This window comes from Carettochelys insculpta, chromosome 5 (assembly GCF_033958435.1).
Source record: "Carettochelys insculpta isolate YL-2023 chromosome 5, ASM3395843v1, whole genome shotgun sequence".
Classification (NCBI taxonomy): domain Eukaryota; kingdom Metazoa; phylum Chordata; order Testudines; family Carettochelyidae; genus Carettochelys; species Carettochelys insculpta.
Window position 1 is genome coordinate 22,744,202 of NC_134141.1, and position 22,054 is coordinate 22,766,255.

Below are 22,054 nucleotides of genomic sequence, written 5' to 3' on the forward strand. Positions count from 1 at the left end.
CATTGCTGGACAAGAGAGTGCCAGACTAGAGAGGTTCAAGTAGTATTTTATAAATTGATGTACAGTACAAAGTAATTTTGCAAGCACAATCAGGTTTACAACAAACACTTTTCCAAACAGAACTACTTCAGCTGTGTGTTTTTTTTAATTAAACTGGCCAGTAGAAAAAAAATATATATAAAACTATAGGTTACTTGCATAATAGAGACCTTTAAAAATGTACTGTAATTTTATGTTGGCTGTGATGACTGAAGAAAAAGAGCAGTTAGGCCCCTCCCATGCCAAAGAAACAGAAGAGTGGTCATGGGGTGGGGTGGGGTGGGGAAGAAAAACTCCACAAAATTCCTTGGGGATTTCCTATGGGTACTTCAATACGATGTGGATCTGGCTGCTGAGGAAGAAGGAGGGGATTCAGGCCAGATCTCTGCAGATCCCTAGAACTGGGTCAGTGGCTTAGAGGTATCCATGCACTTCCACATGAGTGGTGTGTCAGGGTGTCTCTTCCAGCACTCTATCAGCACAGTTTCACTAAGGAGCCATACTGACAGGGCTTTCCAGGATGGCTTCCGAAATCAATTTCCAGAGTAGCTCCAGATTGTATTAATTTCTGTGTAGTTTGGGAATGGAGGAGCAGGGGAGGGAAATTCATCTCACTGTGATCTCTGCCCTCAGAATTCTCCTTCTGCCAGTTATCCACCCTTGTGTCCCTGAACTCATGGAGAAGCCTCCACAAGATAAGGGAACAGGAGGGATTGTGCTACAGTGGACAAAGCTGAATCCCCCTTCTTCCCCCAGGTGCAAGGTCTAATCTGTGAGAAACAAACACATGATTCCTTATGGATTTTTTGGCTTGGGGTATCCTTCCAATTTCTTTCTGCCCAGGATCTGCAGCACAAAGAGGCATGAATACACACCATAGATTTAAACGTTCTCATGGTTGGGAGAATGATCTGGGACAGAGTCATATTTGCATTTGAGTGCTGCTACTTGGGGCTACCTCTATTTTTAATTCAAATCTGTTAAAAAAAAAAAAAGACATGTCCCTTCACTTGCCTTGCCTGAAGACCTAATAGTAGCACCTGAGCAATGTATTTATAGGAAATGGAAATCCTTCATTGTCATTCAATAGCTTACTAGGATTCAACTGCTGACAGAGTGTAACTGCCATCACCATCATCACCATAGCAATTTTATTTATTTTTTTTTTACTAGTCAAAGCTACGTCTTGGTCCTGCTCCTGGTTCAACTGAAGTCAATGGGTGTAAGGTGGGACCAGTATCTATTTCTCTAAGAAGAGTTAATAAAATATAATATTTTACTCTTTCACAAAAGTGTTCTGCTTGTGTTAATTTATATTTCTCTTTGTGTTTTATATCCTTTACTGGCATGCTGTCCTATTCTGTTTGTTTTTCTATAGGCTCTATTCCCATAACAGGGAGAAAATTCCAAATAACTTTTCTTCTGTCCATTTGAACCATCCAGACAAGGCTTTTGCATCACTGATACAATCTTAATGTTTGATTCACAGACTGCATGTATCCATTGCATGACAAGTTTCTCAGAAGTGATACCACTCTGTCATTACATGTTGGTGAATGAGGATTTAACTCTGACTCACAGAGTAAAATCCTGATTGCCCAGCATAAATCTATTCCATGACTTGGAGAGTAAAAAATACAGGAGAACCTGACTGAGCATACTTTGAAAGTAGGCATGGGATTTTTAAGCTACAGTATGTGCGCATATATATATATATATATATATATATATATGCACAACAATTTCCAAGACAGCTATAAATTTCCACATGCATTAAACTATCTAAAACATAGAAATAGGCAAGTCTAATAAGTGGAATTTTCTTAAATTATATTTGAACAATAAACAGCAAGAGTAATACTGCAAAGTATTGCTCTGTTCTCATTTATATCTACAATAAAATTCTATGAACAATTGTCTCCCAAAACATAACCCAATAAAATAAAAAAGGTACCACCCAGTGTCCTATATTTGTATATTCATAGTCAGTTAAAAAAAAAAGTAAAAGAAAGACAAGAATAAAAGAGCCCCACTCAGAGGTGCATATTTACATTCTTCAAACTGTAGCGGTGAAAAATAATTCTATTAAGTGCAGGACATTCCTAGTGTTGCAGTAGTGACATTTTTTAAAGTCTTCATGAAAACATTTCTTTTGTCTTAACAGTGATGCATTCCATGACTATGTGACAATTCTATCTTCCCCTTCACTTGCAGCCAGTGGTTGAGTCTGGATTGAAAAGCTCCTTGTATAATGGAGGAAACAGTGTATTCACTATATCTGGGTGAGATTGCTTAAATACCTGCAGTTTCTCTCCATGCAAGTTGCAAAGTGCAGTAATGGTTGGTATCTTGGCTACTAACTGTAAGGAAAAAAGAGCAAGAAATCATTTAGAATAAAGCAGTGCTTCCAAAATGCACAAAGGTAGCACCCTGCTGGGTAGAAGAGTAACTAACTATGATTCATTGAGAAAAATGAAACCTGTTTAACAAGGCTACCTCAACCAGAAAAGTTAAAAACCAGTAAAATTTAAGTAAAGACCAAACTCAACAGTTCTAGAAATGCTGGTGTTACTTTAAAATAGGCATGTAAGATTGAGGACTGCAAATTGGACGTGGCACTTAATGAAGTCTCATTCCCGTAACAGCACCACGGCTGGAATGAAAAAGAAGAAAATAAGGCTCGCAGATAAAAGGATAGCAACAGCTCCCTTGCTTTTTCCCAGAAAAAGTAACTGAATAAAAATACCACTCAGTAAACTCATACAATGTCCTGTGGAAAGCAATGTATTTTTGGTTTTGCAGCAGGTTTTGTGCAAATACATGAGAGACCTACCTAATTAAAATGTCTCAACTTCCTCTGAATTTACAATTTATGTAATACACACCACACATTTCATCGTCTTTTATCTGGCAAATCTCTGATAGAAATTAATAGGAGGGGAGTTTCATCCATTCATTCTTACCAGGATTGCAATATTAAGGCTTTATTTTTCTGACGACATTTTCAGTATCTTTTTATAGTACATAGTTTTTACATACATTTGACAGATATGAAATCTCTAAAAAATACAAAGTATGCTGGTGATTCTTACAGCAGACATGAAAAAAGCAAGGGGGCAGGTGTGTTTTGCAGTTTCCATTTGATTTTCTAGACCATTGTGACTGTGCTTTTCCCCAGTGTTAGCAAATATGTACATGGGAATATTTCAGGAAGAAGCCTTACCAACTCAACTGATAAAGCTATTGCCTTGGTTCTCCAGAAATCTGAAAGGGACCCTTCTCTTTTCAAACCTTATGAATTTTATTCCTATTTTAAACAATCACAATTTTAGCAAATCAATAGCAAAATATTTGGCCAATAGAATAAAAAATAAGCCACAGATTTACACACTATGATCTATGGCTGTAAATCTTCAGGGATAACTCACTGCTATTTTCCCCTTACGTGAATGCAAGTTCCAGGGTTTATTACCCCCTTAGTTGAGTAACTGGAACAACATATTATAAAATGGTAACAGTTTCTTTCTTACCCTTAGTGAGTGGGGAAATAAATTAAGACTAAGCTTGTTTTCTGAATTCCTATATTAATATCTTCCAGAGTCTTCTGACTTTCATTTTCAGTGAATTTTTTAAAAAAAAGATTACATTTTAAATACTGGATCAGATAATCTGGTTATGCCGAAATTGCCACTTCACTTTTGGCAGTGCTATGACTGTTCTTCCACTTTTGGAAACACCCTTTATCAAAACCTTCATTTGGTTACCAGCTATATAAGAGAGTTATAGTAGAATTGCTATGTACATGTTGGCAACACACCTGAATCTTAGGAACACTTGTTCCACTAATATAATCATGAACTAGTGTGTTCTAAAGATCTACCTTTGCCAAGGTCTCATCCTCAAGATGGTTCTTCTGAATCACATGTTGAAGTGCAAAATAAATCTTTTCCTGAAGTTTCTGGACCTTTCTTGGTTCTATTAGCCAGGCTCGATCTGACAAAGAAGAAAAGCAAAGTTTAATGTCAACAAAAACAAGGGAGGAAGGCTCATCCACAACTGGGTATCACATTCCATGCTGACAAGTGTTAATAATAATCTCAGTAGGCTGAGGGATTGCGATGCCATTAACACATAGTTTCAGAGGCAGAATATAATGAACTATTATAAGATCACCAGAGAGTTCAAGTCACAGACATAAAATACATAATTGCCACCAATGCACTGCATTTATATGTTTGAACTTGACTATGCAGACTTTAAAAGAGGACAAGCAAGAGAAAGACATGACAAAATGGATAAACCCCTGAAAAAATAAACACACTCCAAACAATTTATTTATTCTCTACTGTTTTAGTTCATATTTCTCTATTTAATATCTCACAGATAAAGTCCAAATAATGCTGTCTGACCTCCTCTTGAGTGCAGAAAGAATAAACAAACTGATCAAAGTAGCCATACCTCTTTGACAATAATAAAATACAGCAACTGAAAAATTAAAAACTAAATAAATAAGTCTCAGTCAGGCTAACCATTTGAGAGCAACAGTTAATTCCGAATAACCAGAAATAGCTTTCCTTTCAAAGGTTTTCTTAATACTTCAGATTTTTTTTTGTTGAAACATCATGAAGTACAGGTTTATCATTATTTAAAAAGGGACTCCTATTGAAACGACAAGTCAGATAAAATAAGCTCTAACTTATCTGTGAGAATATATTTCTAGAAATACCTGCTTGGAACCTATCTTGCTTGCACTGAAGTCAAGATGAAAACTCCCTGTGATTTCAGGGAAAGATGAGGATCTACATTCGCCCAACTTATGCCTTCCAGACACCACCATACGGTAAGTGGTGCACCAGACCGTCATTCAATTGTGTCCATTAATACAATACATTTACTGTAAACTTTTTTGCTATCTTGCTGCAAATCAATCTCTCTTCCCCCCGCCCTTCCATCGATCCTGATTGGATCTGAGAAATATTTTTTGGCTTTCAAATGAGAAATGAAAAGATACATTTTAGTGCAAAAGATAAATATTACAGGAAAAGGCAGGAGACACAGAAAAGCCTTTTCCCCCATTCAGACACATATTTTTTTAATCAAAGGCCTAAGTGAAGTACTATCACTGAATGCACAGGATTAATGTAAGTTAACCATTCATATAAATTTATCATACAGACCAGATAACACTTGGGTTTCGACACAAAATTAACAGCCATTCGATCATGTTGCCAGGCCCCGTGTGGGGAGAAATGCATGAAAAGGCTATAGCAGGAAAACATTGCTATTTGGGGCGCACAAGTCAGAGCCTTTGCTGAAAAGAGATAGGGCTGATGTCTCCAGACACTGAACAGATGCTCAGAGAAAGGAACCTTGTTACAAAGATAAAGAATCTTGTTCACATAAGGTAAGCAACTAGATTCGGTAATAGCAGGAGCAGCCATAACAAGATTAGCTAAGAGCTTACATAACACCTGGCTACATGAGCATACAGTAATATGGAGCAAAACAGATTTCTCAGAAGAGGGATACTCCTTAAAGATGTCTCTCTCAGTAACAAATGAGCTTGAAAATGAAGCAGTACTGTTGGCACCGTTGTTTGGTGATTTTGTTGCAGTGTATGATATTAGCAATTAGGGCGGTTATGCAAAAGCGTTAACAGTGTTAAGTTCATGACAAAGCAAATATTTGTGAGCGTCATACGTTGCATACCATCTGTGTGGTATTTCACCCCTCCCCACACACAGACTGCAGAAAGATGTGGCACATATCCTTCACCTTGACATGTGTTTCTTTGTGATGTGGGAGAGAAAAGAAATTGATTACAAGTATCTTTTTGTCTGTGCATAGGAAAGACACATTCAGGTAGAACTATGGGATATTACCGTAACTACTCTTGTGCCTCTGAGGAGCAGATTGATATTCTGAATTGGAGCACAGTGACAATGAGTTTGGTAGTTGCCCCTGTTTATCTACAGGACACTACTCTCAAACACTTGCTATATCCAGATATTTCTGCTTGCCAGAGGCACAGCACTTAAATGCTGTAACAGGACAGCTGTAGAGAATCCTGAATATATTGGCAGTTAGTGGAGACACTTTCAGGATACTTGAGTCATTCACTCTTTGGAGCACTAAATCAACCCACAGATGTTTTAGAAAAAAGTACAAATGAACAAGGGATTTCCAATCAACTGCAAATACTATCATTAAAATATTTGGTACTTTCCCAAATGGTAAGGGACTTAGAGGACCATAAGGATGAATCAGTATTTTGAAACATTGATGACATCTTTATGATTTGGACCCATGGTACAGAGGCTCTAGAAGAATTCCACAGAGACTTTAACAATCTACACCCCACCATCAACTTATGCCTCGATTACAACATGCAAGAGATACATTTCCTGGACACTACAGTACTAATCAAGGATGGCCTGATCAGTACCACACTGTACTGAAAACCTACTGATCGCTATACTTATCTACACCCTTCCAGTTTCCATCCTGCACACATGACTAGATCCATTGTTTACAGTCAAGCTCTTAGGCACAATCGCATTTGCTCTGATCCTACTGACAGAGACCAAAAACTACAAGAACTTTACCAAATATTCATAAACCTGAATTACCCACCAGGAGAAGTAAAAAAACAAATCAACAAGGCCAGACGCATACCCAGAGACCAGCTACTCCAAGATTGGCCCAATAAAGCCAAGAACAGAACACCACTGGTCATCACCTACAGCCCCCAACTCAGACCACTGCAACGAATTATTAAAGACCTACAACCTATTCTTAATCAGGATGCTACACTCCAGAAGGCCCTGGGTGACATGCCTGTTCTCTCCTACAGACAACCTCCCAACCTCATGAGGATCCTTACTAACAGCCACAGTCTATACCCCAGGAACACCAGTCCTGGAACCTTTCCCTGCAACAAAGCCCGCTGCCAGCTTTGTCCACATATTTTCTCTGGAAATACCATCACTGGACCTAACCAGGTTACTCACAGAATCACGGGCACTTTCTCATGCTCCTCTCCTAACATCATATATGCCATCATGTGCCAACAACGCCCAGATGCTTTGTATATTGGACAGACTTCTAACTCCCTTAGACAAAGGGTCAATGGGCACAAAACAGACATCAAAACACTCCAGATCCACAAACCAGTTAGTCAACATTTTAATGGAATGGGGCATTCTGTCAATGACCTCAAGGTATGTGTGTTACTGAAGAGCAATTATCGCTCTGTTTTAGAAAGAGAAGTGGATGAGCTGACATTTATATTCAAATTCGGCACATTAACACATGGTTTAAATCATGATGGGAACTTTCTGAGTCACTATAGGGGCTCGTCTGCATAATTGGCTCAATCTAATTCTTGACCTTCCCCCTCACCCCTCCACTCTCTGATTTGCTCACCTTGATTATCTTTTTCTGATTTGTCCTCCTTGCTTACTGTTTTTGGTTCTCTGTGCCATAAATATTGAGTCTGTTCTGGTCTGGCTATGGTCTGAAGAAGTGGGTCTGTCCCACGAAAGCTCACCTAATAAACTATTTTGCTAGTCTTTATAGTGCTACTTGACTGCTTTTTATTTTGAAATCCATGTACCATCTACCTCTAGCTAAGCATGTCTCATAAAGGGCTTAATCAAAAACAGCTGAAGTTAACAGGAATCTTCTCATCACTTCCATGGGATTTGGACCCAGCCCAAACCAGCTGCTGAAATCTGTGAAGTCTTGGTGGTGTTTGTTACCAGACCTTGCTGTTGGTCTGAAGCAGTAATTTGCTCCTCCTTCATTTATTCTGTGAGGCAAAACATTGGGTGGAAATTTGATTTCACTTAAGTGTGTCTAGCTCCCAAATTCATTCAGCTACTGCATTTGTCACACCTTTTTTATTTATGGCCTGTACTAGCCTGATCCAAGGCTGACTGAACTGAATGGAAAATTTCCCAGTGATTTAAATGTGTCTTGAATCGGATCCTTTATGGCTAAAGTAAGTCGCCATAGGACATCAAATTGGAACACAACTCTCAAGGAAGGTTTAAATACAAAGACAGGTTAAATTATTGTCACAGGGAATCCACCTCTGCATATTGTAAAGGTTTTGTAATACATAACAAAGCTCAGTTGGAGAGGTATGATACCGCTTCCTGATCCGCTCCTCTCTTTTCTCCTGTGGCTGAGGAACCTTCTGTCCTAGAAAACATCCCAGAAAAGCAGCTTTGTAGCCCGTGACTCCGTTTAAGAAGCCAAAGGTGCTAACCTGCAGCATGTATAACGGGATCATCCCTTCCAGCACCAAGCAAACTGTCACAGAATACAAGAGCTTCTGTAGAAATAACAACGACCAGAAACCTTACAGCATGTTACGATGATATGAAGTACATTGACACCACATGTGCTGGTCTAAATTTATCCAAATTAATCTCTTCCACCAATTTTGACAAAGGGAAGAGCAAGCTACAGGAGGCTAGGAGCAGAACTGGGTGAATGTGGGAATGAGGGAGAGAATAAAAAATGGTTAGATTTTCAAAAGGTCTGATGACGTTAGGCACATGATGACCATTAACTTTCAGTGAGAAAGTGCTTTTCCCTAAGACATTTTCAAAAATCCCACACTGAATTGTGAACATGTCCACTAAGTTCAGCTTGTGATCTGATTCAATCATCCATGGTCCAACCCCTGTTTTTTGTGCTTTTCTGTGAACATTCATGCAACCAGTTTTCAAACACATATATGTGAATGAGTATATTTCCATGAGAATAAACATATTTCTGACTGGCCTGTGTACAGGTTGGCAGTATGGGAAAGGTTCCTGCCCTGCTTGCTCCCATTCCATGTGAAAAGTCAGTTACAGTGTCATCTCTATCAAATGGGACATTGTGCCAGCCACAACAGTGGGAAGGAAGGAGCTGAAGCCCTGTGCTTCATAAAATTCAGGAAGGAATACGCCTCCTTGAGACACAATGTAATCTCAGAGGTCCATGTGGCAGAAAGCTGTTCTGTACCACTTGCAAGTGGTATCTATGCCTATCACACACAATCTGCCCCCTCCTCTCATGTCTTTTCAGTATTCCTATGTTTCTTCCTTCATCTTATGCCAGTGCTGTTGCATGCTGAAGAGATAATACTTGTCTCAGATCCAGCTGGCTATTTTTCTGTAATTTACTTCAGATTTTGAACAGATGGCCAGAATGTTTTGGATAAAAGGCAGGTGATAAATCTGCCTACCTTTGGTCCTTTAGCCTGGTGTACCGTATTTCGTTTTGAACCTATTTTTAGTAGGTTAACTGCTGTTGATATAATGTATAAATGAAAACTTTGGAGGATAATCCAGAAATTCTTGAAGTACTTCATGTGCCAGTTTGAGTAGGAACAACAGCTGTTTATGCAGGGAATAAAATGGGAACAACGATGCACTCAAAAAGAGTATTCATCAAAAACTTGGAGATAACTACCTGGTGATATGAGAACAGCAGATGAAAACAAAGCAATCTCTTCCTCAGTCAGCTGTAAGGAACATAAATTCTTTGCGAAGTCAAATGCTTCATTCACCAGATCATCAGAACCTACAGACCACAGAGGACAAAGTCAGTGCTAGATATTTATCACTTCTTTAACCTGCCTTGACAGCTGCTTGATTTGATGTCAAGTAAACAAACATTTGTGTATTTGTGTGTGTGAGAGAGACGGAAAAAAATTAAAGTGAATGAGTGAGTGTTCATGTTAGGTGAACCCTTTACTTACCACTGAATTTGCACTCATTTAGAAAGCTAGGCTATTTAAAAAGTCACATTTGCAGCTGCATATGACAGCTTTCCATGAATTCCTATAAAAATTGTATCAAAAAGCTTCAAAGAAGAATCCAGGGGAAAGTATGTCTATTACAATATCATACAGAGACATTTACCAAGAATTTTCTTTTCTCTTAATGAAAAAATATCTTGTTTCTGAAATTAAAATGACATCTACCAAAGGAGTCTAAGGAATACAGAACAGTCATCTCCTACAACATCCCATGAGATAACAATATATGATGGCACTGTTTCAAGTTTCGAGAAAAACATGCATTGGGACAAAGAAAATCAGCTACACGTGTATGGAATATTTAGATATGGTGTGTATGTAAGGAATGAGCTAAATATATTCTAATTAATACCAATCTTAAAGCCTTCACTGGCTTTGGTCCTGCTTGCTGAATGATGAACAGTTTGGTTACTCTCACTACCAAAACACGGACATAATTTGTAAGGCAAAGTAACAGTCACCGTGCATGGTAGATGTCATGACTTGGAAATAAACAGTTGTTCTACAAAATGAAACTGTGTGAACCTGAACTGCATCTGAATATTCTGGATAAACCTTTCGTGCCCCCTCATGACCTTCATTGGATCCATCCTTCCATCTTCCACACAGGATTCAATTTTGAAACCACTTTTTAGGTTGGTATTACACACCAGGGCTAACGTCCAGGACAAATGAGGGTGGGATCACTTTAGGCCAAATTCTTAAATCTGCATTCATATTTAACTCAGTCCTTATATGGCACTCTGCCAAAACAGGTCTTGTAAACCTCCCACAGCTCCTTCTCCATTAGAGGAAAACAGCCTACAACTGCTCACAGCTAATGGAGTTACTACGCTAACTCAAATGGCTGGTCTCCTTTCTGTGACAGTAGAGGATTCAAAAGCTTCTAACAATTTTTTGTTGGGAGGGTGGTGGTTATATTTAGAAAATCTCCCATTCATGAGAGACTCATGCTCATTGTAGCGGTTGAAAACAACAAAGGCCAACCTACCCAAAGCTTTGAACATTTGCATTCCTCCATACTTTCCTTCAAACAGAACAGTGTTGTTGAGTGGGTTGAAGGCACGACACATTCTCACCAAGACCACTTCCAAGCAGCCTGTTGGACAAGGAAAGAGAATGCACACGCTTCGTTACCGGGATGTTTCAAGGCACTTTTGAAAGCAGAGCGCATTCCATTTCAGAAAAAGCTTTTTAGCAAAATACCAATGAATAGAAACAACCTTGGGCACAAACAGGGATTTACATGGGATGGTGGGGGTGAGGGGTGTTAAGCACTTAAGTTCAATACTGTGTCACTGGCAACCACAAAATCCTGCTCATTTGCTCCCTAACCCTGAAGGTGCCTAAAATTTTTGAGGCCAAAGATATTTGTGTTTCTAACTTCCACTGATTTCACCTTTCTGGATCAGGAGCTCGGGGTCCACTACTGAAGTCCCCCAGGCATCTATATGGCAGCAGGAGGGCATGTTGCACCCCTGCCTACATCTTGACACTGGACAGCAGTGTGGTCCCTAACTCTTGCCTAAGTTCCAGGTGGAATACCTAGAGTCCTGATCCAGTAGCTGTGCTCAGAGCATGTCTAAACGTGCATAAAAGAGCAGGAGGAGGAGGTTTTGCCCCTTCCTTATAACTTTAGACCATGGGTAGATCATAAACTTCTTGGTTGAACCTCTCCCTCTTTTCCCCAGGACCCAGCCACTTACTGACATCCAAGGATCCAGAGCCTCCCCACCATGGCCACTGCCCCCACCCCAGGCTGGCTAGCACCCATAGACTTCCACAAATTCCAGCCTGCCCTTTTCTGCAAGACCCAGCCTTAGGACCAGTCACTGTACAGCATGTGAGGCTGGTGGGGTGGGAGGGTGGGAATATTACTTTGTCAGATTTTTAAACATTACCACAGGTAAACCAGAATTTCCTAACAGGAAAAATTTCATAAAGGGAATTTTTATAGAACTGCAGGAAAAATCCCAAATACTGGCTAGCTCCGATCAATATTAGCAGCATGAGGGCCAGCAGAACTTTAGCAGTGTATGCACTCTGCAGCTAACCATGTTCTCCTATGATGAATTTTATGTACAGGATTTCACAATCTTTTTTGAAGTGCTACTTTTCTTTTGCTTTATCAGCCAAATGAATAAAACTGTTTAATACTGAACTGGATGACAGTAATGATATAATTAATTATTCTAATGCTAATACCCGGTTATTCCAGTGGATCTTCTGTATTCCTGTTGGAGCCAGATGGAACTTTTCATTTTTTCTGCAGTCTGAACTTGCCTCAGACATTGTGGTCCCACATTAAAGCCATGTCCTTCTGACCAAGTAGAGGACAAACACAGCCTCTATCAGAATTCTCCATTAAATGCATCAAGGCATTTCTCTAGCTGAAAGAAACTGCCTCATGCTGCAGCCTAGCCTCTTCCAGCTCCACAGCCATGACAGTACATGGTAATGCAGTTAACCAGTGGTGGCTTGTTTGACAAGACTGTTTTGAACTATGGAGTGCAATGGAGGTACTGCAAGGTAACAGTTCCTAACAGCTAAATGTCACCAAAGTGTGTCTTAGAATGATTATTCTAAAATAAGTGCAGAAATTGCTGTGTAACATGTCAGAAAAAACTCACTCTCCACCCTCATTTCAACATATGCACACACATCACGGTTTCAATGCATGCTGTCACAATCCAACCACGCTCATCCCAGGATGAATTCTTGCCAGCAGAGATTTTGCTTACTAAGTACTAACTGGGTATTGCTGTATCGTCATTAAAATAATTAGAGCTGACCAGTGAGACAGGGCCCAGTTAGCCTGGATTTGATTCACTAAAATCAAGTGGTAGTTTTAATGGCAGCAGTTTGGTGACTGAAGCTCAACTCAATACTTCCTTGCACTGCATGTCAAACTAGGGATTGTGGCTTCTCTAATTAATCGTTAAGTTTTTTTCTATAAATGAAAAATATAATTAGCTTGGTAGGGAATGGGATTGAAGACATGAAGGATGTTAACACAGAGGATCATGTAGGGTTTAAATGTGAAACCTGGAAAGGTTGTGAGGAGGAGAATTCTGAATGAACCACTCACCTGACTTAAGGAGCAGAATTTGATCATTTTGACAGAGTTCCATGAAGCCTGTTATCCGCTTTGCAAACTCCACGACATACTGAATAGCATGAGTAATCTGGATGGCACACTGCTGCCACAGTGCTTCTCTTGTCTTCCAAGGGAACATGCAAATACAGAATAAAGCAGTAAGCAAACAGAATGGTCAGCATGATAGAGCTGGTAGCACCACTTGCAGTCAAGTTTGCTTGACTCATCTCATTATAAGACCCTATTTTCAGTGGCTAATAGCTTTGTCAAAGTTTAACCGCTTGGGGCTGAAATTTGTCAGGCTGGGTGTTGCTTTCAGTAGAAGATTTTTGGAAAAATTCAGCCAAATCACGTCAGACGTTTACAGGAACAAGGCTAGTGAAAAATACATTGTTTTGCTCATGATAATTTTTTTGTAAAGCTCTAGCGAACCCATGGTTTAAAGGAAGGACTTGAAATTTGGTACTTTTGATAAGCTCTCTGTGACTAAGTCCCCCACCTATACAACGGGATAACACCCTGTCTTACAGGGATGATGGGAAAATAACTTCATTAATATATGAGAAACACTCTGATACTACAGTGATGAGAAGCCTTTAAAAATTCATGAAGAAATTAACAGTTCTGTTTTCAGAGTAAGGCTTGACTAGAGTGCAGTAAACAAGATATGGAGCAGCCTGTAGAGCAAAGGGGAGAAAATAAATTATTGAATGTTTTACTATTGAATTATTGACCCAGGATCCAGGCCCCCTGATCTAATAGCATTTTGAAGTCATACACGGAGGCGCAACTTCAACATGAGACACTGAAGAGGCCCTACATCACAATGGCTGTGGTCACACTTGGCCAAAATTTCAAAATGGCCATGCCAATAGCCAAATCAGAGGATACTAATGAGGTGTTGAAATGAATATTCAGCTCCTCATTAGCACGCTGCCAGCCACGGCACTTCGAAAGTGCTGCGTTTCGATTGTGCGTGACATGGTCACACTGAGGTCCTTTTCCAAAGGACCCCACAGACTTCGAAATCCCCTTATTCCAGCTGACAGGAATAAGGGGATTTCGAAGTCTGTGGGGTTCTTTGGAAAAGGACCTCAGTGTGGCCATGTCACGCATGACCGAAACACGTCACTGTTGAAGTGCTGTGGCTGGCAGCATGCTAATGAGGAGCTGAATATTCATTTCAGCACCTCATTAGTATCCTCTGATTTGACTATTGGCATGGCCATTTTGAAATTTTGGCCAAGTGTGGCCACAGCCAATACCTCGTCACCTACTGGCCTGAGTTCAAGTCCTGTCTACTCCTCTGACAGGGGAAGGAGTTGAATACTGGATCTCCCACCTCCAGGGCATTGGGGGTGAGCAAGTACTCGAACCAAATATTATGAAAGAGGTCTTCCAGCATCTGTAGGTTTCCATTCCATTCTGCTATGACAATTCTGAGATTGCCTACCAGATCAGGAACCGCATGTGAATTTAATCACAGCCAAGGGTGGCAGACTGCTGCAAAACAACTTTATTGCAGAAGGTTATTCTCTAAGGCTATGGTTACACAACAGTGCTCTGTCAACAGACGTCACTGTCGTAAAAGATTTCCCAAGAAAACTTCTGTCAACAGAGTGCAGCCACGCACAAAAACCAATCAGGAGAGCACTCTGCTCCGTTGACAGAGCAGCTCGACCAAACAGGCACCCAGAAGCACAGCAGACAGGGCTGCCCGCTGTTGTGGATGTCCTGTCTGTCGAAAGAAGGCCCCCACCCCAGAGTGGCCACATAACTTTTTTATGATGGAATCTGTCAACAGCAGCATTATGCCTCAAAGCTCTGAGGCAGAGCTCTACCCGCAAGAGTGCTGTGTTTTGTCCAAATACTGTCGACAAAATGCATTGTGTGTGTGCACGCTCCACAAGTTCTGTCAGCAAAACCGGGGTTTTGATGGCAAAACTCGCTAGTGTAGCCATAGCCTCAAGGTTTATCTTTCTATAACAAGCATCGACTTAAAAGCACATCACTAAGATTTGTACACAGGTTCGTGCCTTGATCTGGGCCTTAGTCCTCTGAGCGCCTGACATCAGGTGGCAGTCTGCATTCATGGAGACAAACATATGCATCTCCAGATTTTCTCCTGAAAAATGAAGTGCTGAACAAGTTTAAGTGCTTATGGTGTTTGACAGTAATGAAATAGGGGCTCTGTGAATCCTAGTAGGGACTGATTCTGGGATTTAGGCACCAAGAATGGCAGTTAGGCACCTAAATCCTTTTGTGGTTCTAGCTTGTATATCAATTTCTTTCTACATATATATATATATATATATATATATAAATTAATGACTATTAGGCAATATAAATAAGCAAACATATTGCTAGCAGAGGAAATATACTAATGCTATTTATTCACCCTGTAGCACACTCCTGCTGAGTTCAAAAACCTTTTCAAAGTCATTAATGTGTAGTTACAGCCAGAAAAGCGACTGCACAAAATTGCTCGCTGTATCACCCCACTGTGTGTGAAGGCACAAGGGTGTCCTTGGGCTACATCTGCCAATGGTGAGTATCAACTCCTATCACTTAGGAGCCAAGAGAGCTTCAAAGAACAAACAGAATTCCATTCTGCTTTGTCTAAATTGTGAAGGCTGACTCTTTGTAATTTGCAAAAATGGAAAACAGGCAGAAGAACTCAACTTGATATCCGCTGCCTGGACTGAATCTGAAGACCTCCAAGTGGGAGAAATATTCTGATATGGGAATAATAGGGGGCAGAATAAATATACAGGTTGCACTGCCTTTGTCCAGCACCCACAGGACCTGACTGGTCCTGGAAAAGGGAGTTTGCCAGATGAAGGAGGTCCCCTGCTCCAGTCTCTCAGTCTGCTGCCTGGCATCTCTGGTCCAGGAAAATCTGTGGTCCTGCTGGATGACAGATGTGTCCAGACAAGAGAACTACAGTTCTGGGAGGTTCAGCCTGTACAACTGAATGAGTTCATTTTTACAGCTATTTTTCAACTGTATAACTACACTTTACAGTGTGTTTAATTCTGCATTATTTACTACCTACAGGTGATGGAGATTTACTTTCCTTGCAGTACAAATATTTATTCTGGGGATAGTTTTGTCATAAATATGTTAAACAAATCAATCTTCTGTTTTGAAAACTCTTCCAACATATGGAATCCAATCTAGCTCCAAATAAAGTTGATTGGAGTTTTGGGAAAAGATTAGGCCTATGGTAACCAATAATACGGGAGGCTGGTTTTATCATCATTTCCTTTGCCCTGACTCTATGCTACTAGCAAGCACACTAATATGATGTTATTTTTATTTTAAAATGTTCATTTGCATCTTAGTTGGCAAATTCTTCTAATATCAAAGTGCTCTTTCCCACCCCAAAGGTATAAATCTTAACTGGGTATCGATTAACAAGGCCCTGCCAAATATACTGCACTGAATCATTATAAATTGGAAGGAGAAGGGGAAGCAAGAAAAGTGTTGGAGTACCGTACCTTGCTCTGGTATACTTTAATTTCTTCATATGTGTGCGTCTGCCATGCAAGCTGGTGTAGTTCATCCATTGTATATTGACACGTCTCCAAATGGGACTTAATGATATTCTGTGCAATTCGATCTAAGAAATGGGGGAAAAGCAGAAACTCACAGGGAATAGTAATTTGCAATACAAATATTTTTGAAGACAAGTGTTGTGCATAGAGGGATAATCAGTAGATAACAATGCAATACTTTTTATGCATAGGAGACTGGAGAATGTCACATTTATCAAAAGACCCAGGGGACAGCCATATCAGTCTGTAGCCTCACAAATACCAAGCAGTCCTGTAGCACTTTGGAGACTAACAAATGTATTTATTAGCAGAGGTGCAAAAATTACTTGAGTAAAAGTGCAGCTGCTTTCACTTCTAGGTATTGAGTACAATGAAGAAGTGATGTGTGTGCATGTGTGTGTGTGCTTTTACTCAAGAAATTATCCAGAGAGACACTGGTGACTTGTACTTCAGTACATTCCCCCCAGTAGCAGGTGTACTTTTACTCGAGTATCTTTTTGGGTACTTTTCCCACCTTTGTTTACCCACAACATTCATTACCTAAGAGATAAATCTGTTATTCTTTCATTATTCTTTTTTATCAGTGTGAAATGTTTTCATAGTTAGCTAGTTGTTATTAGAACTCAGCAAATGTTCACTGTTACATCCAAAGCCACAGGGGATTGGCTTGGTTAAGGATTACAAAATTAAAAATTGGTAGCCTTTGGGTAAAAATGTACCCAGTGGCGATGAAAGTTTTATCTGTGTTTGGACAGACACGCTATTTTAGAAACATAGGACGGTATTTTCAAATGGATTTTGACATGGAGCAACAGCAGCAAAACCTCCTATGTAAATGACAACCTATTCCTTAGGAAGAGGCAGTCCATGCAAAGCGCTGCAGCCAGCTTTGGGCATGGGAGTGAGGAGGAGCAGGAACAGCATAGCTTCTTCATCACTTCTCTACATCACTCTCAGTCTCCCCTGTTGCAGCTGCTCCACTTTGTATAAATAATTAAGTACTCACTGGGCCAGAGAGAGAGAGAGAAAGAGATTCTGCCACCTGCTAGTTAGAGAACTTATCTGGGAGGAAAAATACCTGGGTTTTGGTGAATAATTAACTCTTTACACAACATCAAGAGGAGAGATTCAGGGCAACCCGACATCTCAGTAGGTTGTCTGTTAGGGCTCTCAAGTGGAAGGGAGGCGATTCCGGTTAAAGTGCAAGAATTGGAACATAGGTCTCTCACATCACAGGTGAGTGTACGAGACACGGGGCTGTTAGGAGTAAAGGAGTAAGGAAGCCACCAATGCTTTTTGAGTGCTGCCTAACTCCTCTGGCGACTGTAACCTTAAAATCAAAACATTTAATTTTTTTTTTAATGGAAAGAATTCACCAAAATGAGCATAAATTCACAAAAATGATTTGGTCAGCCTGAATTTGTATGTGGCTGTGAAAAAGAGTTTCAGCCAAAATCTTTCACCCACCTCTAGTAATAACATTCCAAAAGGCACATTGGTGGCTGCATAGGGTCTATACCATATTTTTATCCAGGAGAAACAGGTGTAACCTTTATCTCATACTGTCTTGTTTGGTCATACTAATAATCTACTGGCTGTGGTTACACTGACCTGAATTGCCAGCAGCAGTATGCAAATGGGTGGTCCCAAACATGAAAACAACAAAAGGGGGGGGATTCACCGGCAGACCCACGTTTACACAGCTCTTTTTTTATGCTGGTGGCAGTGTCTGCTGGTGAGTGATTATGCAAATGAGCAGCCATCTGCATTTTTGGGACCACTCATTTGCATTCTGCTGCCTGTGGTTTGGGTCAGTGTAACCGTAGCCTACTGTGTATCTGGCCATGTTGGGAGAAAGGAATGAAAAAGAAAAGCCTGGAAAGGGAGCAGAAAAGATACAGGAAATTCAGCAAACTACAGCAGAGAAATTTGGGTCATGGTTGTAAAATTTTCATAGAGATCAATGGCAGGTCTCCTGTCACCCACCTATTGTAGATATTACCAGTGGAAGAGAAATCACTTTCCTCCACTTAAATCTGTCTGGCAAAAGCTGTAGGTTTGCTAACATGAAGAAATCTGGGTGCCTAACAGCTGTGGATTGAGTTAAAGCAGACCATCAGTCCTGGTTTGTTCAGTTAGAGTTCTGGGGCAAAGGAGATATGACCCAGCTATAGTTGTAGAAGGAAACCATGTGAAAATTGACTTAGCATGGTTTTAAGCTAGAGACTAGGCAAACCCTAGCAATCTCATGTGAAATATTTCAGATTAATTCAACCTCCAAACTCAAATTATGACTGAGCGGAAAAGAGCTTCTCTTACACATGTTTAATTCAGTTATTTCACTGACTTCAGTTGAATTACAGTGGATTTACACTGGATCAAGGCAGAATATGGCACAAGAACATTTATCACTTACCAAGAAGTTGCATAGTCCATTTGTTGTTGTTGTAAAACCAAGATGTTAGAAAAAATTTCCCACATACTTATTGGTAGTCATTATCAACAATGAATCAATCTAATTATACTCTAAAATAAGCCAGGCTATCATTATTTCATCATGTCTATAATACGTCTTATTCTGGTAATGAGAATGAAGTGTATGATGTCTGCTGGAAACATATTGACCATGGCAAACCTGACCGCAGAAATTAAGGTGAAAGTATGGGGCGGGGCTGCATGTCACCAAGGATTTGACCAGATGGAAATAAAGTGCAATCATAGGAACTTTTAAGTGTTATAGCAATACATCTGACACTGGAAAAATAAATTTAACTTCTCATACACTTTTTCCAGGCTATGTTACAAACCATGTTTTAGTATATGTTCTCTTTGGCAGCCATATACATTTCCTTTCTGCTGACTCCAGGTCCTCGCTCATACTTTTCATTGCTTCTTCCTACCTCCCCTGCCCCCTTTCCTTATACAATGTAGCTACATCTACACTACAGAGACCTTTTGAAAGAAGCTCTTCTGGAAGATCTCTTCTGAAAGAACTTCTTTTGAAAGAGTGCATCCACACACAAAAAAGCGGACCAAAAGAATGATCTGCTCTTTCGAAAGAGAGCATTCACACACACTTTCGAAAGAGCAGGCCAGGGATCGAAAATGAAGACTGCTCTTTTGACGGAAGGGCCCTGCAGAGCGTCTACACATTTTCTTTCTAAAGATGCTTTCATAAGGGGGCAATCTTCCTGAAACAGGAAAGGAAGAGTGATTTCGAAAGGAGCGCCACATTCTTTCGATTTACTTTCGAAAGAACGCTTTGTGTGTGCAGATGCTCCCTGGGCTCTTTCGAAAGAGCCACCTTCTTTCAAAAGAACTTGCTAGTGTAGATGCAGGCTGTAAGAATTATTCATGGTTTTGATATAAAGAAATAGAAGACAACATTACTGCCCCTAGAGGAGGAGGTAGCTTATTGCTTTTCAACCATAATACCGCACATTGAAGGTAACAATGTTAAAATAATATATACATGCTGTAGTTTTATTTGCATTGAAATACTCTCGATCATTACACCTAGCTTATGGTATCCACTCACATCACTGCTCTCTTCTTCTTGTATTTCCTGTTTCTGTGTGTACGTAGGATGAACTGGTTCAGTGGCATTTCATATGATTTTCAATATTTTGCAGGGCTGGCCCACAAGTTATAGCTCTGTGCACATGTACTCAGAACTGTTTCCCCTATACTAATTGTATCTTGAGCTGCTGATAAAACCCATCTAGATGTATGAAGGCCTTAGAGCTAGTCCCAGCAGAAGTAGCAGCACTTCTGCATGCTGTCTTCCAAAGATGCACCAGGTGCAAAGACATTAGAATGCTGGTGCCGCAGGCCAGTTAAGACTAAAGGCATCATGGAAAGGATACGCTTGGTCTCCAGGGAAAGCAGCCTGTTTATTAATTAGACAGATGTAAGCATCCAAGAAGGCTGCCTGCTTCCTTTCAGAGTTGGCAATTGAGAAAAGGAAAAAGTGGATGAATGTTAAAATGGCAAGATGATGTCTCTCACGAAAGCCATTGACAACAGGGATGAAAAGTAAGAGTACAGGCTCTCTGATGGATAAACTACACAAGATACTTCAGGTAAAAAAGGCAAAGGGTACATAACATCTTTGTGTCACAACACCCTAACGGCATCTTTCTAGGGACTTTTGGGCTATGACTTGTCTGCACTTACTGGGTGACTAGCTACGTGGTGATTGATCACGCAGGAGGCAATTTACTCGGTCTAGTGAAGACCTCAAAATCAACTGGTGATTGCATTCTTGTCAATTCTGGTAGTCCACCAGAATGAGAAGCACAAAGGAAGTTGACAGAATAATATTCTCCCATCAACCACCCAGAGTGGAGACTACATGGTAAATCAACCCAAGGTAAAAACTGTCTCCAGCTACAGCATTCACTTAGCTGGAGTTGCATAAATTACATAGACTTTGACTGATAGTATAGATCTGCCCCAAGAGAGCTATTTAGGCAATTAAAATATCTTAAAGCCAAACTTGCTACTACATGTCTGTTTCTTCGGATTTTTGAAGTGCCGATCCTGGAATAGGTGCTAGAGCAGAACTGCACAAACACTTGACTTTCTACAAAACCTCAAATACAAATGGAAGAAAAGAAAAGAAATAACAGTTTTCCTATAACAGACATGACAGCAGCAGGAACCAAACAAGAGTAATTTCCTTTCTCAAAACAAAAAGCAGTCAAGTAGCACTTTGAAGACTAGCAAAATAGTTTATTAGGTGAGCTTTCGTGGGACAGACCCACTTCTTCAGACCATATCCAGACCAGTACAGCTGTTCTGGTCTGGATATGGTCTGAAGAAGTGGGTCTGTCCCACGAAAGCTCACCTAATAAACTATTTTGCTAGTCTTCAAAGTGCTACTTGACTGCTTTTTGTTTTGACAGTGTATAGACTAGCACGGCTTACTCTCTGTTACTATTCCTTTCTCAAAGTTATGTTCATAGAGTGATGAAACAGACTTTCAAAGGTACTGGAGAAATCATTAAGATGTATTTGAAGTACTCATAATGTCCCATACAACTGCTCATGCAGGAGACAAGGAAGAAAGCTCAGTTCTTCAGCAAACATACAGAAAGAAGAGAATTTGCATTAGTGCCAGCTGAATGATTACATGTAGTATTCTGTGCATGTTACATGCCAAAATTGGCAAGTGCAGAATTACTACAAATACCAGCACTGGCAAAGCCGTCTCATATAGGCAGTACCTGCCCGAAGCCGTAACGTACTTGGACTAGGGTGAGTTCAGATCAAGTATGTCTACACTGCAGCTGAGCATGTGCTCCTGTGCCTCATTTGAGAGATGTGCTAGTTCGGCTAAAGCTACTGCACTCAAAATAGCAGCATTCCCGGGATAAGCCAGATGACATCTCAGGCTAACTGCCTGAGTACAAACCTGCCAATAAGCCCGGGGTACACAGCTGGCTGGCTAACACAAACTGCTGTTCATACTATTCCTAGCTACACTGGTTAGTTTGATGTTCTAGCTCAAGTAGAGCTATTGGACATCTGTGTACTTATGCT

At 40.3% G+C, this 22,054-nt stretch overlaps 1 protein-coding gene across 1 annotated transcript in view; it reads right to left on the reverse strand.

Moving 5' to 3' along the window:
- Window positions 1–2,243: 2,243 nt before the first annotated feature.
- The window catches only part of RORB (RAR related orphan receptor B), a 57,510-nt gene continuing 37,699 nt past the window's right edge, over window positions 2,244–22,054 (reverse strand). Inside the window, exons 5-10 of the mRNA XM_074994766.1 lie at window positions 16,454–16,575; window positions 12,945–13,077; window positions 10,848–10,955; window positions 9,508–9,618; window positions 3,920–4,032; window positions 2,244–2,399 (exon numbers count right to left, since the gene is read on the reverse strand). Coding sequence (XP_074850867.1) covers window positions 2,244–2,399; window positions 3,920–4,032; window positions 9,508–9,618; window positions 10,848–10,955; window positions 12,945–13,077; window positions 16,454–16,575 — 743 coding nt within the window. The remainder of the gene's footprint in view (window positions 2,400–3,919; window positions 4,033–9,507; window positions 9,619–10,847; window positions 10,956–12,944; window positions 13,078–16,453; window positions 16,576–22,054) is intronic.